Source organism: Balaenoptera physalus (genome assembly GCF_965194825.1).
Source record: "Balaenoptera physalus genome assembly, chromosome: 9".
NCBI classification, from domain to species: domain Eukaryota; kingdom Metazoa; phylum Chordata; class Mammalia; order Artiodactyla; family Balaenopteridae; genus Balaenoptera; species Balaenoptera physalus.
In genome coordinates, this window is record NC_138888.1 from 7,137,251 (window position 1) to 7,155,652 (window position 18,402).

Here is an 18,402-nt window from a genome sequence, read left to right on the forward strand (position 1 = left end):
TCACTGACTCAGCTAAAACACACTGAGTGCCCACTAGGTACTGTGCACTGTGCCAGACACTGGAGAGAAGAGGAAGACACAAACGTGATCTTGGCCTTGGATGGATTCACTTTCTATTGAAAATAACAGAAACATAAATACTAATTACCATAAAAACCATTAAATGCTGCAAATGAGGTGTAAACACAGTTATTTGCCTCCTAATACTTCATTCTTAAAGACTGAAAACTTAAACATTTCAAAAATATTTAGAACCTAACGATGAAATGATAAAAGTTGGATTCGTGTCTGGGATGAAGGATCCACTCACCAGATTCCACATCTGATCTAGGTCCCTCCCTGCACTGTGGTATCCGAGGATGATTGCTCTACTTACTGACACAGTCGTTTCTTTTTTTTTTTTTGGCTGTGTTGGGTCTTCGTTGCTGCGCGCGGGCTTTTCTCTAGTTGCGGCGAGCGGGGGCTACTCTTTGTTGCAGTGCGTGTGCCCCTCATTGCGGTGGTTTCTCTTGTTGTGGAGCACAGGCTCTAGGCACGTGGGCTTCAGTAGTTGCAGCGCGTGGGCTCAGTAGTTGTGCCACCTGGGCTTAGTTGCTCTGTGGCATGTGGGATCTTCCCGGACCAGGGATTGAGCCCATGTCCCCTGCACTGGCAGGGGGATTCTCAACCACGGAAGCCCTGACACAGTCGTTTCTAAACACAGCCATCCCAGCACCTCTTGCGTTCACTCTCACCACCTAGAAAACCTGCTAAGAGACCATGGTGCTGGGCAGAGACCCCGTGTGTGAGCATCTCTGGTTTGGGTTTCCATCCTTCAGGTTTTCCAAATTTTTGCATTTGATCGGCCCTGGTGCTGTTATACATGCGGCGAGCATCCTGAAACCTGGCACTTGGCCTTTTTACTACTCAGAGGCCTCCTTTGTAAAATAAGTTTGATAGCTGCCTGATTTCTCTAGGTTACTTTGATGGGCCACTGAAATGATGGAAATCAAAGTGTAAAAAACAATGTGTTATAAATTTGTAAAGTATCATCAATGTTATTATTAGAGTAATATCAGAGTATTAGAGCATTTCATGTTATTTGATTTCTTCACTAATTTATGTTTTAAGTCATTTTTAGTACTTTCTTAATCTAAAAATAGCTCTGGGAATGTCTTAAGAGTCATTACAAATTAATAAAATGACCCGCACGTTCGTATTAATTTTAAAGCATAGAAGAAAAAAATTTAATACCATAGAGGCCAAGAAGGAGGGGTTCTGTTCAGATTAACATTTTGAAATATATTTCTAGACCACAGAGTTCTTGTACTAAATTCCAAAATGTACCAATTCTTTTTCTGCATGTGTCATTCAGCACTGAAGTAAGTGAAGAGATTGTAGTGTCTGAACAATTAGACAGGCACAGAATATCTTCAGCGGCTCCTTTGAAATCCCTCCTCTTTTTCGTGGTATATGAGTCAGGGATGATTCATTCCTCTGACTTGAATAATGTTAGCTAACATTTCTGAGAGCTTGTTGTAGATCTGGAGGTCATTCTATTATCAGGTAATGTGTGTCAGATACTCGTCCTGAACCTTTAAAGAAATTAACCCACTTGATCCTTGATACCACAAGGCACTAGGCATTTTGATTTCCATCTGAGATGGGAACTTTCAGAGAGTTAAGGAATGTTCCCAAAGCCACCCACCCAGGTGGAGCTGGGGTTTGAACCCAGGCGGCTGGCTCCAGAGCCCAGCCTTGACCTCTGGCTGTTCCCTATTCCTGCTGCCCCTGCCTCTGTCACATCAGCCTCACCTCCCTGTTCCTGCCCTGTCCTGTCTGTGACCACATTCCTGTCCAGGTGCAGGAATGAAAGATAATAAGATGTTGAAGAAAGTTTAAAAGCAAAGATTTTGGAGTCACACAGACTCTGCTGCTTATCAGCTTTGGGCAATCGTTTAACATGTCTAATCCTCGATGTAAAATAAAAACCAGTACACTCACCTGATCAAGCGTCTAACAAGAAGGTTTTAAGAGTATGTGTCACCTTGCCTGCATGTTAAGCACCCACTAGATGTTATTTGTTACAATTATTCAAGACAATAAAAAAGAGGAACTCAAACTGCAAAACTGCAGTCTTGTCTTAGCCTGTAAGCACAGGCCAGATGCCAAGAAACCATGTTGGTGCATGTCCCTGCATGGCCAGGAGCCGTCCACCACTTGTCAAAGCCGTCCACCACTTTGAGCTTCTTGCCTGAAGGCACTTCCATCTCTAAGAACTTCCTGTGCAGTGTTTCAGGGGACCCACGTTGGAGCCCACTGTGAAGATCTGAATTTCACCTCCTTCTGTCTCATTTACCCAGGCCTACCGAGTTGATGAGAAGGCGGCAGAGCAGGCCCGGTGGGAGCATGCCTCCAAAGAAACAATCAAGAAAACCACTAAACCCTGTCCCCGTTGCCACGTGCCGGTGGAAAAACATGGTGAGTCTGGGCTGGGCAAGAAGTGAGGGCGTCTCAGGGCGTCGGCTGCGTGGCTGGGACAGTCAGGGGCTCTATGAGGGCTTGCTAGCTGGAGAGTTCAGCGCTGGGACTTTGGCGCCATCTGGCCAGAGTTTGAGTCTCAGCTCTCTCATGTCAAGTTTCTTAGCCTCCTAAGCTGCAAGTTCTCTTCTGAAAAACAGAGCTGATAACAGAAGCTGTCCCGCAGCAATAGAACCATATGACATGGTGGGTGGCAAATGCCTCCCCGGTGCCTGCCATAGAGAAAGCACTCAAGAAACACTCACTGCCCTTATTATTATTTATTATTAACACTACTAAACACTTTGCACCTGATTTTTAAAAACAAGTGCTAGGGAAACTTTCCAGTCCAATATTTCCCCCAGAGTGCCCTCCATATTACTCTGGTATCTAGAGATACTCACCGGGGAAAGGCAGATGCCACCACGTCACGTACATCTGGCAGTTGGTTCCCACTGTATCCCCTCTTGGAGAATAACAACAAGGAAAACAACTGACTTGTACTGAGCACTTACTGAATGCTGGTTCTAAGTTCTCGCTGGTTCTAAGTTCCCTTCGAGTATCAGATCATTTAATCCTCACAGACAACACATAAGGAAGCTACTCTTATCCCCATTCGTAACATACATTCAAGCCGTTCAGAATGCCTTTTGTAAAGAAATCTGTTTAACTTTGTGTAACCAGTTGGTTCCCAATTTTTTTGGCCATGAAACTCTCTCTTTCACGTCAGTGATTCCTATCCCTTTGAGCACGGGACACACTCTAGGCTCTGGTCTCACCATCCCTGTGGCGGGAGAGTTAGCGCCTTACGTTGGGGTGACGCTTGGCTCCTTCATTAAACTAGCCTTTCCATGAGTGCGTTTCTGAATGGGACTTTTGCCTTCTACCAGCTTCTCTCTAAATTTTAAGCATGGGAGGGGATAACTTGGAGACACCTCTGGATGGATGAAACGACATTCACCATAGTCAGGGTCTCCCAGGAGCCCACATATATCTGCTACTTTGCACAGATTTACGGGCTTAGAAACACCGCCATCCCTATTTGGATGGTTCTCCCTGGGGATAGTCTACACCCAGGGCAGCATCTCCCTTCCCTTTCACGTGTGGTCACGTCCACGCCTCCTCACATCCTGGGAGCCACCACAGCTGTGGGGAGACCTGAGAGAGCTTCTACCAGAAGGAGCCCCTCCCAGCTCCCGTCTCCTTGCCTCCTGCCAAGTGGCCCCATGCAACTGCTGGAGGATACTGAAAGGGAGACCAGCTCAGCTCTGGGGACACGACCATGCTCGTGGCTGTGGTTTTTCCTCCCCCCGTTGACCTCCCCCTGCTCTGATGGCTGCTCTGTGCGATCATGTGGTCTGGGGGCCATCGCTGTGTAGCCCTCCCGGGCTCTGTCGTGTTGCCGGAAGTCAAACTCTAGTCTATATTCAGAGCATTCCTCTGGGCTGCCCCCTTCCCAGGGACCCTGCTACTCGCGGAAGCCGGCGGGGCACCCGTGCCATCCGCCTTAAAGCCGTCCCAGCCCAGCACCCAGAGTTCTTTCTAAATGTGAAGCACGTCAGTACGTGCGCGGTAGGGTCAGCGGCACTAGCGCGGCTGAGAAATCAACGAAGCACAGGTACTGTTTTTCCCACGTTCTCTTCACTGGGCCTTCACTAGCTGCCCTTATTATTACATATTATTAACACTATTAAACACTTTGCATCTGATAAAAAAAAAAAAAAAAAAGAAAGAAGGAAAATGCTAGGGAAACTTCCCATTCCAATATTTCCCCAGAGTACTCTGATATCTAGAGATATTCACTGGTTTGTCGGGGCTGAGAGCTGGCCTGCTGTGTGTGAAACCCAGCCCGCGGCCCCAGGGTGGGCCCTGAGGCTCTCTTTCCTCAGCTACGTCCTTTGTCTTCATGAATACAAACTTGAGATCGCTGACACCTCCCAGAGCGGCAGCCACAGGCCAGGCCCCCAGCCCTGAATCAGAGGTCTCCCGGGTCGGGGGAGGGGGGTGGGATGGGTGGGAAGAGAGTTTATCCAGTGAGTCATCGTTACTCCTTCCTGTACTGGAACGCTCCTGGAAATGCAGCAGGCTGGCCCGCACCTATAAAGGGGAGACAACAACAGAATCAGAGGAAAGAGCTTTCCTATTCCTCACGGACTGAACAGTGTTGAGAAAGAAGCAAAGGCCTTTCATCAGCGGGGATGTGCAGTGCTGATGGGCACCGGCCAGTGTTCTGTCTCATGGGTACTTAAAGGATGCAGATTCAACAGTAAGAGACCCATTTTGCTATTTTCAAAGGTCAGGAACCCTGGCTGTCTATCCCCTGGGCCCAGAAGAGTACCCGATAAATAAATATTTGTTGAATTTAAAAGGAGCTAGGAAAGGAGATAGACACATAAATAGGTAATCTTATAAAATATGACAGAGAAAACAAGCTACTAAAGAAAGACCTTGGGGTTAAGAGACGGCTTCCTGGTGGAGATGATGCCTGAGCCGAGAATAAGGGTCAAGGTTATGAGCCAGGCAAGGACGTGGGAGAGAAGCCTTCCAGGCAGCCAGCAGGTAGTGCAAAGGCAGGGAGGGTAAACCGTCAGTGCCGGTGTGTGCAAGAAGCCCAGCTGTTGGGGGTTCCTGGCCGAGGATGGCTGAAGCGGTGGGTGGGTGGAATGCAGGGCCCAGAATGACGTGCAGGGCTTGGACCTGATTCTGTCAGACAGGGAACCGCTCCAGGGTGTGAGGCCAGAAAACGACGTGCTCAGGTCTGCCTTGAGTCAGAGCACACCTGCAGCCCCAGAAGGTGGAATTGAAGGAGTCAAGTGATTCCTGACTATAGACATGTCTCCTAATCTGGTTCTTTCTTTGAAATATGGTGATGTACTATACATGGAAAGCTCTGATTTTTCACCTCTAGATTTTTGTTTTTAGTCTACAACTGCTTTTAATTTTTAACAAAATGTGTGTTCACTTTACCATAACCAGGATAGCATGTTAAAGGTGGATCCCAATTGTACACGTAATTCTGTCTCTTGGAATTTTGATTACTTGCAAAAGGTCCAGGGACATGTGTTCCAGAATATTCTCAGAATCATTAAATCGTGAAAAATTGGAGCATATGCAAGTGTTCTTTAATGGATAGAGGGACAGGCAATCTTTAAAAGAATGAGGTAGAGCTAAATATATTAAAAAACAAAAAAATGCACAGAATATATTGTTGAGGGAAAATGCTTCTTCACAATTCTGTGTAGCGTATGACCATGAAGGACTAAGGAGCAGGTTTATGTTTTCTCAAAATTTTGTTTGAATCAATTCAAGATGAATGACCCGTACTGAGAAAGAGTCAGACCGTTAACAACACATCTAGGAGTCTGGGCTTAGGCAGGACTGGATTTAGTTTCAGGGAAACCTGATTCTCCCACTGGCTTAGAGGTCACACCTATAGATTTTTAACCTATGAACTGAAAAGCTGAAACTTTCAGCTTATTAATGATAGTCTGTACTGTTTTAAAGGATATCACTACGACCAAAACAAACTTAGGTTCCATTAGCAAGAAAAGCTAGTCTCATTATCTAGCTCTCTACCTAAATTCATAGCCTGTTTCATATTCAGCTGAATCCCAGAAAAGTAGTTCTTCCTTCAGCAAAGCTGTCATGATAATGAGAATTATTTCCATTTTAAACGCAGGCTGAACTTGGCACTCCCTCCTATAACGCCCTTTAATCCCCGGAAGTTCTTCCTTTACTTCCACCTCAAACAGATGAGATTCAGGATCCATTTTCTCTGCAATAAGCGTCTGTTGCCAGTTAAATTTGCCTTCAGGTTGTTCAAGAACTTCTGATCTCTCATTAAATCTAATGGCGGAGTGGCCAGCCCAGGCCATGCTGTTGGCTGTGCACAGTTGGGGCTTTTCATGGTTTGAGCGTCAGTCAGGAGACAGAATCCTCTAAGAGGGAAGCCAGACTTTCTCCATGCAAATATCCACAAATTAGCATGGCATGGTCAGCAGCTTCTTGCTCGAGTTGACTTTTAAGCTGGCAAGGCTTTTAGAATTGGAGTCTCTGACCCTTCTCCATATTATGGGGTCTAGCATAATCCTTCCATATTACACACCAGGAAGAAAAGAAAGTTAACAACATGAATATCCTCTCTCTTGCTATTTCCTTTCTTCTTATTCCACTGTGCCATTGTGAGTCTGGTTTCTATAATAAAATCTTACTTGTTAAAGCTAGTATTCCAGATCCGTTAAGATTTTGATATAATAGGAAAACATTCTCAAACTTTCATTCAGTCTCACTTAATAGTCCATTGAATTTGAATACATTGCTTAAGCATTCTTTATGATATTCCAGAGAAATTTAAGTGATTATACAGTATTACATTATTTATTATATTATTGACATCCTAAGTGCACAATGAATAAATATGTGTTGAAAATTACACAATCCTGTAATTGTGTAATGCTAATTGGGAAATAGTAAGAGAAAAGTATCACACGTTTTTCCCTTTATTTTCCACATATTTGAGTTTTTAAATGATCTTTAAAGCAAACCAAAAAGAAGTAGAAAACTATGGGATTTTAAATGCCCTTAAGTTGGTCTAAAACAAATGCCTTTAGTTACATATTCATAAATATTTTATATTAGTGCAAGCTCTCATGCCAAGCTTCAAATATAAAAATGAGACAGCACTGAAGCAATTCTTTGGAAAATTTGGCAAGAAAAAATGGCTTAACAAGGCAATTGGTAAAATTGAACAATGGAACACATTCAGTGCTACAAGGAATTCAAGGAAAGACATTGCTTTTGCTGGGTTATCTGGGAAAGTCACTCACAAACAGTTCTCTACATATAACTTCATACAAATAACTTTCTCTTGACTTCACGGCAGACTTGGTGTCTGATCCCCAGAAGCAAATAGGGAACGTATTTAACAAATGCGGGAGGTGGGGAATCCCAAAATAAGGGACTTTTCATCTCATACTGGAAAGGCCCTGTTCCATGAAAGAAAGAACATTGGAATCACACACATCTTGGTTAAACCTCTGGCTTCACACTTAAAAGCCTTGAGACCTTGAGAAGATTCTACAGCCAGTTAACACCCTTATCTCACAAGGTGCTGTTGAGGAATAAATGACGTAACAGATGTAGAGCACCTAGTATTATTCATTAGTTTCTCTCTATCCTCATCTTAAATAAAATTTTGAATAGCATGAAGGAACCTATTCACTATTAAATGCTTTTGGAACAGCTGTCCCAACTCCTGTCTTACGAATTTTTTCAAGCCAAGTAACACTGAAGAAAGGATAAAAATTACTCCTAGTATATATTGACGTTATTATGTATTAAATTGTTAAATATATTATTGTATACTTAAAATATTAAATTTACTATATATTTAAATAAGGAATTGACCCCGTCTGTGAAACACAAAGCGTTTGTCTTTAAATCCCATCTTAAGAGAAGTCAGTAAACTCAGATTTACAAGTAAAATCTGTCCTTGATGGACGTGTCATGCTTCGATCTCACTGATTTCTTTTTTTTTTAAATTTTTATTGGAGTATAGTTGATTTACAATGTTGTGTTAGTTTCAAGTGTACAGCAAAGTGAATCAGATATATATCTCCATTCTTTTTCAGATTTTTTTCCCATATAGGTTATTCTCTCATTTCTTAACGAATGTCAGAACTTTAGAACTTCCCAGTGGGCTTTCTGGTTTGTTTTCCTCAGTTCAGATTCTGCTCTTGGATGGCTTGCAATAATTCTGTTAGAAAGCATTTCTGGAACAGAAGGTTGGTGCAGGAGTGTTTCCCAGGTGCTTATTTGTGGCCTCTGTCTGCCCACAGGAGGGTGCATGCACATGAAGTGCCCGCAGCCCCAGTGCCAGCTCGAGTGGTGCTGGAACTGCGGCTGGGAGTGGAACCGCGCCTGCATGGGGGACCACTGGTTCGACGTGTAGCTGAAGCAGCGGTCACGCAGGCGCACTCAGCCGCCATCCCGCTGGGAAACGTACAGAGTGTCCTAGTGTCATCTGCTACTTCTTTCTCTAAACACACACACACACACACACACACACACACACACACACACACTTCAAGTGCTTTCCAAAATCACGAAAACAGTTATAAGAGAAGCTCCCAGGATCCCTTTCATTGTGCCCCTGACAAGCAGCCAAGCTAATGGTGAGACCATCAGGAAGTATTCGCAGGCCTCGGCAATACACGGACACCAGGGCACAGATGGCAGTGCCATTCACCTTTCGTATGAGTTGTCATTCTTGAGTGAATTCAAGTCAGGCTGGAAAAATACGCAGAGATTTCTCAGGTTCAATTACCTGCCTTTTACCTTCAGCAAATAATGGGAAGAAACCTTTGGTGAGGTGGGAAATAGTTTTGAGGAGTTATTGTCAGCGGTCCTCTCTAAGACTGACTGCAGTGGATTCTGAGAACGACATTCACAGCTTAAAAAAGCGATGCTCTTATTTAAATTTTCAGAAAGCATCTATTCCCAAAGAACCACAGGCAATAGTCAAAACCATGTGTTTATCCCCAAGAATTCTATTTTTATGTATTGCATTAATGGAATATCAACTCTGCATGAATCAGCTTGTCAACTAAGTGAGAAATTGTGAAACTTAATCTGAACATTGAATGTTCAAGTGTATAGGGAAGAAATCAAAACTTAGAGTACTTTCACTTCATTTAATTATATGCAACTTTAGAAAGAAATTGTTTTTCTGAAAATATTACAAAATTGAGAATTTGATTTTAAACATTCATGTTGAGCTTGGAGAATAAGCTCATACATCTGGCTTCACTGTCAATGTAATGAATAAGGTGCCTCTAGAGGGGACACTTTTAGAAATGATTTCATAATGATTCTCAGTGGTAACAAACATGCAGGTTATTAAAGCAGAATCTGTAAAGAAGGAGCGTTTCCAGATCATCAAAATGAAATTTTATGCACTTTCTGTCCACCTGGACCATGTTAATTACACTTTTTTGTATCAAAATATTTTATACCAAAATATTTTATTCTGGACCCCTTTCAGATCTGATTCAGATTACAGTTGTCAAAGCAACAGAGTGCAAAGGGAAACTGCAACAACAACAAAAACGTGCCTAAAAGGATAAAGGGGTCATTGGGGACGAATCGCTGTGATATGGAACCAAAATACATTATAAGTGTAATTAACATGGCTCAGGACAGCCCACTCCGGGCTCTGCCCGCCCAACGGGTTATTCAGAGTTCATTTCTCTAGGATGTAAACTCACACAAGACTATTTCCTCACGTTAACATGGCTTGAATCGGATTGTTGATCAAGTTTTCATCCTTTTTTTATTTTTGAGGCATTCACAATACATCAAAAAGAGATGTGTTTACACTGAATGTGCCAAACCTCATCCTTCACAGCACCGCGTGTGATGGCAAAGTCAAACCACTGTCTTTGTTCTCGTCCGCCTTCTCGGGAAGATCGTGACCATCACTGACTCTCACTAGAGCACAGAGTTTCTTTTGGATTTAGAGACCCTGGAAATTATGAAATCTGTAGCAGGCTTTGTCTTTGTAGACGTAGCACCAGAAATCTTTGCTGGAGGGAGAGAGGGAAGGACCCCAGCAGACTCCCCCAGGACATCTGTCCCTCTGTCCCTAACCATCTATCCAGGGACAGTCCCCCCTCTCCATCTTCCTCAGAGGTCCTGCAGCTGGGACATGATGGGGGGAGGCAGCCTCGTCAGCGGGAAGGGCCTCGCATGGCTTCACTCTGTCGGAAAATCCAACCTCCCCAGCACGGCCCAGAGGCTGCCACCTCCTGTCAGGGAGCCTATGGATGGTACAGAGATAACGGAGAGCCAGTCTCCCAAGTAAGAAAGAGACAGGTCACCAGGCTGGAGCCCCACATCCCCATGGCTGGCATCAGGGCTCAGCCTGCAACCCACGCGGGGCTTGCCTGCGAGTTACCGACAGTCCCAGCAGGTAGCAGCTCCTCTGTACGCCGAGCCGGCAGGACAGTCAGATGGTTCCCTCTGTAGGGGGGCACCCAGAATCTTATACCCTTCACAGCTTTGCAGTTTAATGACTTTGCTGTTACTGCCCCCTCCCGATCTGCATGGCTTGTTGGGTGCGCGAGGCAGACAAAGTTTGCTCCCACTCACGCAGGCAGTAGAAGTCCTAGGTCCCTGCTACTTTCCTGGTGGTACCTTCTTTTTTTTTTCAGAATAGAATACTGATTCTTAAAACAAGTTAAAGAACAAGCAGCCACTGTAAATGAGCGTGAATCACAAACCACTATAAATGAACATGTCTGAGCATTGAACGGTGCAGCAAACTGTGAATCTAACAAAAGAACAGAAATAAAGTCTTTGCAGAAGAATCTTTATTTTTCTCTGAACTGTGTAAAGAAATACTTGGCAACTATGTCTAAGGTTGTACTCAAATTGTCAATAAAAGCATCCAAAGAGTTTCTGAGTCCATCTTTGAAGACATATTGTCAATAAATGCTGAAGACGTGGGAGGGAAGCCCAGGACGTGTCACTCGTGGCCCGAAAGGATTACCTGGTGAGGCCGTGGCCATCGTGTCTCTATTCTGAGCTCCAGATGAACCCCAGCTGTTTTAAAACTAGGTAGTTTCTCCAGTGCTTTCAAAATTTAAAAGGGCTCTACAAGGGGCAGCGGGGTAGGGGAGGGAAGGATTGGGAGTTTGGGGTTAGCAGATGCAAACTAGTATATACAGGATGGATAAACAACAAGGTCCTACTGTAGAGCACAGGGAACTATATTCAATATCCTGTGATAAACCATAATGGAAAAGAATATATATGTATAACTGAGTCACTTTGCTGTACAGCAGAAATTAACACCACCATTGTAAATCAACTATATTTCAATAAAATTTTTTAAAAATTTTGACAGGGCTCTGAAAAGCAAACCATCACTTAAAAATCTAACAGTTACTTTCCTGCCTTCTGAGCAAACTTTTCTAATAAATGTTTAAAACAGAAGTTTGTGTTGGGAAAGACCACGGGACTTTCTCTGTCATGTCACCTCAGAAACGTTGGGTGACTTTGCGTTGCTCTCAGCGCGGGCGTGTTGACTCTGCGCTTCTTCGGCTCCATGTTGGTGGCTGTGCATTGTTCACTTTACAAGGCGTCCGTGTCTCAGTGATGTGGATGGAGCGTTCTTTTTTTTTTTTTTTTTTTTTTTAATTATTATTTATTTATTTTATTTTTGGCTGTGTTAGGTCTTCATTTCTGTGTGAGGGCCTTCTCTAGTTGTGGCAAGCGGGGGCCACTCTTCATCGCGGTGCACGGGCCTCTCACTGTTGCGGCCTCTCTTGTCGCGGAGCACAAGCTCCAGACGCGCAGGCTCAGTAGTTGTGGCTCACGGGCCTAGTTGCTCCGTGGCATGTGGGATCTTCCCAGACCAGGGCTCGAACCTGTGTCCCCTGCATTGGCAGGCAGATTCTCAACCACTGCTCCACCAGGGAAGCCCGGATGGAGCGTTCTTGGAGAGCTCCTCTACATATCTGGGGCAAGCGGCACACCCCGAGGCCCCCCTTGGTGCCAAACACCCCAGGAAATGCTTTGAGGAAACACCACGTTTCTAGAAACGAAGGCAGAGAAAGCAGTTGAGCGAGCGACTCCACTGCCCCCCTGGGTGTGAACCCTGGGGACAGTAGCAGCAGCTACCTCGTGGGGCTGGTATGAGCACTACATGAATTGATTTCACGTAAAGCCCTTAAGACAGTGCCTTGCACCCGGGAGACATTCAGTAAGTATTCCTTATTATTAATAGATGAACTAGTCAGTGGAGAGCCCCGAACAAACTAACAAAAAGCACAGAATGAATGCAGACTAATTGCAGGTGCCGGGAAGGCATCTGTGTACCTTCACAGAGTTCGTGATTTCGTGGAAGAGGCGGGTGACAGAGTCGCGGTGGGTTTCGGCGTGTTGGATCAGCTTCTCCACGGTCCCAGAAATTTTCCTGCAAAGGCAAGTTGCCAGCTGTGTTTGAAAGGCTTGAAGGGACAAGATCCAGCTGTTATGCAGAATCTCCAGGATGTACAGTAAAGAGCTGACACCGTGAGTGGAGATGAATAAGTGCAGCCGTGGCTCCCGACTCAGAAGGAACAGCCGAGAGCGGGGAAGCGAACATCACTGGCGCGTGCATCCCGCCCCCGTTACCCCCGCCAGGCCACTTCTGACACCACGGAGAGTATCTATGTCAGGTTTGAAAAGACAACCCTATTTCAAAACAACACTGGGCCTGTCTTCAGATTACCCACTGTGAATAAACTGTCCAACCACAAATATTTAAGAACTTTCACTGCAGTTTGAATAATCATGCAAAACAAGGCAGAGAGTATTTTCTGGGAAGATCCGTTAGGCGCTCGCGTTGGTGACACTGTCTCAGTGGGACCCTGGCGCTCCCTGATCCCACCCTCTGATGCGTAGGCCGAGAGAATCAGCTTTGTCACTGTGTCAAGAGGTGTCGGGACCCAAGAAGATAGACTCACACTAATGTAGCTCATCAGAGAGTGAGGCATGGAAGCTACAGGGTCCGTGTACAGTTTATATTTGCAAGGAGAAGCGCACCTCCCGAGGTTCTCCTGAGATTGTCCATCTGCCCGGAATCTTTTCTTTACAACCCTGTCTTCCCCCTTTGCCTGGCCACCCTTAGGTCTCCGTTTAATCCACTTCTCCAGGACCCCTTCTCCAGCCACCCTAGTCTGCATTAAGGGCCCTTCCTCTGTGTTCCCAGAGCTGCACTACTTCCCGAGGCATAGTCGTGTGGTGTTTTTTCCCGACACCAGCAAAGGCCTCCCAACACCACTGGGTATCCTACGAGTCAATTTCGTCTGCGGCTACCTACCCGGAGTGCGGGTCAGAATCCACAGGTTGAGGGCTCAGCCCCTCAAGACCACTCCCGCCTCAGACACCAGTCACAGGTCCCAGGTTGCCACCTGTACTTCTGACCGACGGGCTATAAATCGGGGGTTTCTATGACCCAACCTCTCAAGTTCAATATTACCCTGGAATGGCTCACAGAATTCAGGAAAGTGCTTTATTCACTGTTACTGGTTTGTTATAAATAATTCAGGTTCAAGAACAGCCAATGGAAGAGCTGCATAGGGCAGGGATGGGATGGGGAGGGGTGTGCCAAGCGTCCACACTCTCTGTGGGTGTCTCACCCTCCCCGTACCCCAGCGTGTTCGCCAGCTGGGAAGCTCTCTGAACGCAGTTGCTTAGGGTTTTTTAATGGAAGTTTCCTTAAGTAGACACGATTGGTTACATCGTTGGCCATTAGTAATTCACCTAACCTCCTTCCCCTCCCCATCTCCCGTCCTTCAATGTCAGGGCTTAGGGCTAAAATTTCCAACCCTCTAATTGTGCCTTGGCTTTCCTGGCAGGCAGCCCCCACCCTGAAGCTACCTAGGGTCCGACCACAGTCATCTCATTAGCATACACATCACTCCAGAGATTCCAAAGTTTTTAGGGACCATGGGCCAGGAACCAAATATTTATTTTTTATATTTATTCATATTTATTATAATTTATTCATATTTATATTTCATAATAGCATTTAACGTGTGAAACTTTAATCACTTATTTACTTATCTCTACCCCCCCGGGAGCAGATAAGGAGAACATAGCTACAATACTAGCCTTTGTATCCACAATACCTAGTGCCGGGCCTGCCACATTCCAGGCTCCATAACTAGGGCATTGCATTTTGGAGTTCTGAGCAAATCTACTTGAAAATCACACCACTGTGTAAAGCTAACTTATAGAGCCTAGACTCAGAGCTAAGTGACTCAGCTGCATGACCAGTGTCCCCTGGGCAGACGATCAATTTCCATTACAAAGGCACATATGACGCAGGACGGAAATCCCTGGTCTCAGATCAGGTATCCTTAGCTTGGAGTCCCTGAGAATTCCACTCAAAGGGTTCTCCCCTTGAACCCTCCTCCCCTCCAGTGCCCGGGTGACCTCACCTGTACAATGGCTGTTCTTGAAAACTCTCCAACTGCAAACTCTGCAGTTTTTCCTTTCTATAGATAATTTGTTTTATCCATGATTCTTGGCTTCTTAATTCCAAACTCAGAGTGACTTCAATGGCATTTTTGTGAGATGCTGTTAAGCATCAAATCTCTCAGTATTTTTTTCTCTGGAAAGTGTTCCTTGTGTTTTTATTACAAAGTAATTATTTCATTATCACATTCCAGAAAGTAAAAAAGGCAAAAAGGAAAAATTAAAACCACCATTTAGAAATAATTATCTCGCATCTTACTTATTTCTACTTAAAAACATAAGATGAGCATCTTCCCATGTCAATAGATTTCTAAAATGACAATTTTTCAGGACTTCATTATGATCAACTGTACGCTAATTAAGTTAATAAGTATGTCTTTGAAATTTCCCGATCTAATTCAAAAGTGTTTTTCATGTAGTCATTAAACAGTTTGGGTATGAAAACTATGGTGCAGCATGAAAAAATGTTTATAATGTAATGGGGAGTAAAAAGGAGTTTACCAAAATGGTACGTATGCTGTAATTGCAATTATTTTTAAAAAATTAAGTCTAAGAAAAAGTGATTGAAGAACATATATTAAAATGCAGTTTGCTATGGTGATAAAATTATACGTGAACTTTCAGTTGTCTCTACTTTCCACGTTTCTTGGCAGTGTGAAAATATCACTTTATAATGAAAAACAGTTTTTAACTTCCCGTGACAGTTTAAGCTGCCCAGATTGCAGGCAGCCAAGAAATGAAGATTTTCCAATCAATAATTCAGTCCTCGCATTACCTGAACTTTACACAAATGATAATGAAACATTTAGAAACACTCTTCTGCTTCTTTCAAAGGAGTTTTGCCAAATGGATTTGGACAAGGGAGAGTGGGAGAAAAATGAGTTGGGTGGAGTCTCTGGGAAGATGGGACTCAGCTTCCAGCCCCCCATGAACACGACCCTTCTGAGTTTCTCATGAGCATCTTCTCTGCCTCTTGTGGGGATGACCAACCTTCCCCCTGAACCCAGGACAGAGGGGGCTCCTGCACACGGACTGTCAGTTCAGAAACTGAGGCCATCCTGGGCGAAGAACGATGAGTTGGTCTCCCTGCCGTGGACCACACCTTGGGGAGCCTGGCCCCAGGGGAGCAGCGCCCAGGAACGGGCCTCGAGCAGGCCCAGCAGCCTTGGCTACTGTCGCTGCCTGACGCTCCTACCCCCGCCTGAAATTTCCCCTGATCCTCCCTCAAGCCAAACCAACCGATACTGATGTCTCCCAAGGAGTTTGTCCCACTTGGAAGAGGATCAGCTAATACCATAGGAAGCCCTTGACTCTCACCAGGGACCCATCACGTGGTATTTGAAAATCTTTGAATTCTGAAATACCTCTCTGCATTAGCAGCTGGCTTTATTTTCAGGGCCATTTGTCATGGAGACATTCCAATTTCATGATTTCACACGAGTTCTCTGCATCAACCACGGTTGAGTCACCACTGGCTCCAGCCTGCTTCCCTGAAATATAGTTGATTTACAATGTTGTGTTAGTTTCAGGTGTACAGAAAAGTGAATTAGTTATACACACACACACACACATTCTTTTACAGATTCTTTTCCACTATAGGTTATTACAAGATATTGAGTATAGTTCCCTGTGTTATATGGTAAGTCCTTGTTGTTTGTCTGTTTTATATATAGTAGTGTAGCTATCAATCCCAAACTCCTAATTTATCCCCACCCCCCGACCCCTTTGGTGAGCATAAGTTTGTTTTCTATGTCTTCAACAAACAATTACTGAGCACTAAATATGTTGGGTGTCAGGGCTACAGAAATAAAGACAAATTTCCTCTGCTCAAGACTGACAGGGAATTCCCTGGGGGTTCGTGGTCAGGACTCAGTGCTCTCACTGCCGAGGGCCCGGGTTCAATCCCTGGTCAGGGAACTAAGATCCCAAACAAGCTGCGGTGCGGCCGAAAAAAACCCAAAAGACTCTGACAAACCATCAGAGGAGACAGATGTGCGACCACAAAGCAGTTTGGTCAGCACCCTAACAGAAGCTGTGCTAGGTCCAGGCTTGGCGAGGGGAAGGATGAGGGGAAACTTCCCAGGGGCATGTTGAAAACGATGAGTGAGAGCGGGCGGATGGCCAGCGTTAGGCCCGGAGGCTGTGAGCTGGCGGCCACAGAGAGCACAGGGGCCTTCCTGCGTGGGTCCTGAATTGGGAGAAATTAAGGGAAATGAGGCTGGAGAAGCAGATCCAGACGTGGCCCTGCTAGAAAGCCTCAACTCCATCTCATGCATGAAGGGAAAACTTTGAGGGAATTTGAGAAGGAAAGCCCACTATCAAATCTGCATTTATGAAAGATCATTCTGTAAGGAATGGCTGAAGGGGAGTGAGACTGGAGAAAGGGGGTCATTTCAAAGGCTTTCCCCAGAGTGGACACGAGGGGAGCTGAGGGCCGGAGTGAAGGCAACGTGCTGACCAGGACAAGGAAGTCTTCAGTACATACGTACTTAGGCCCTGAAGTCTCCGCCTCAGTGGACCCAGGAGCAGAAACACGATATGACTGAAAAACCAATGAAATCTAAATCAAGTCTGTAGTTCACTTCGTAGTATTGTACCAAATGTTCATGCCTCCGTTGGGATAATTGTGCTGTGGTTATGTAAGCTGCTAAAATTAGGGAAAGCTGGGCAAATATAAAGGGATGCTCTCTACATCTTTGCCACTTTTCTGTAAATCTAAAATTATTCCCCCCAAAAAAGTATGGGATTTGGTAATCAGTTAAATGTGACAAGTGAGACAGAGAGAGCTCTCGGGTAAACCCAAGGTTGTCCTGAGTGGCTGTGAGGCTGGTGTCCCTTCAGCCAGGAGACAGGACACAGGAGCAGGGCCACGTCTGCATGTGGCCTTGGTGGCAGCAAAGGAATGGCTCCTGTGCACCTTTCTGCCTCTGACACACTGTGGAAAGGCCAGTCCAATCTCAGGAGAGACCGCCTAGACCTGTTTTATGTGGCTCTCTGTGCTACTGAGAAGTCATTTTTAATAAATAGACTCTTCAAAATAATAATTTTAGATGACACCTTAAGATGGTAAAGAAATGACTAAGAGAGGCCATGTCATGTTAACCTGTCTGTAAAAGATGAGATGGGCATCTCTAATTGTTACACAGTATTTTAGATTAAACTTTCTCCTTCCAAATAAGTGATCTGAGCAGAAGCGAAAATGTGATTTAAGTGATAAGGGAGGTGCCGTGGCTGAAGGCCAGGCCGTGAGCTTTGGTTCCCATCGGGTCAATTCAGAGGAAAGAGTAAGAAAAAGCAAACAAGCAGCCCCCAGGGAATCATGTTTACAGCACATAAGGAAAAATGTTAGGAGGTCGGGCAGGGGAGATCGGAAGATGTATGAGAGCTTCTCACCTGGTTTTTCAAGCAAAGTCAACCCAGATTGTCCAACATTGAAAAATATGCCAAAAAATACAGTCTTGACCTCTCCGCGGTGATTGTAATTCCTCAACATTGGAGGCAACTTTGAGAACTAATATATCTTCTGAAGGAATATTTATATATAAGTTTAGCAGTCCATTCAGTTTCACTGCATTTTCTTTTCCTTCTGTCAGCTTCACATGGAATGACAATTACTACTTAACAAGAGAAGAGCATGTCTAGTATGCCTCACTTTTTATACAATGAAATCATATGTATTTGCATTTATATCCACATCTGCTGACCCTTCCATCTGTATGTTTCCCAGAGATTGATGGCTGGAATGAGACTTAAACCAAAAGCAGTGCTGGCATTTGTGGGTAGTGAGATTTGGGGTGATTTTTCTCTTCTTTTTTGTGCTTTTCTATAGTAGTTGAATGTTTTATAACAAGAAGGCATCGTAGTCATAGAAAAAACAAA

General features: G+C 44.7%; 1 protein-coding gene across 12 annotated transcripts in view; it reads left to right on the top strand.

The window, feature by feature from the left end:
* The window catches only part of PRKN (parkin RBR E3 ubiquitin protein ligase), a 1,297,158-nt gene that overhangs the window by 1,265,356 nt on the left and 13,400 nt on the right, over positions 1-18,402 (top strand). For 9 of the 12 annotated variants that reach the window (XM_082475577.1, XM_082475586.1, XM_082475576.1 and 6 more), the window contains one exon: positions 2,343-2,460. In XM_082475577.1, the coding sequence (XP_082331703.1) occupies positions 2,343-2,460 (118 nt within the window). Of the gene's footprint in view, positions 1-2,342; positions 2,461-8,336; positions 10,954-18,402 lie in introns of those variants that run through there. The other 3 variants (XM_082475589.1, XM_082475590.1, XM_082475579.1) reach the window with 2 other exon arrangements.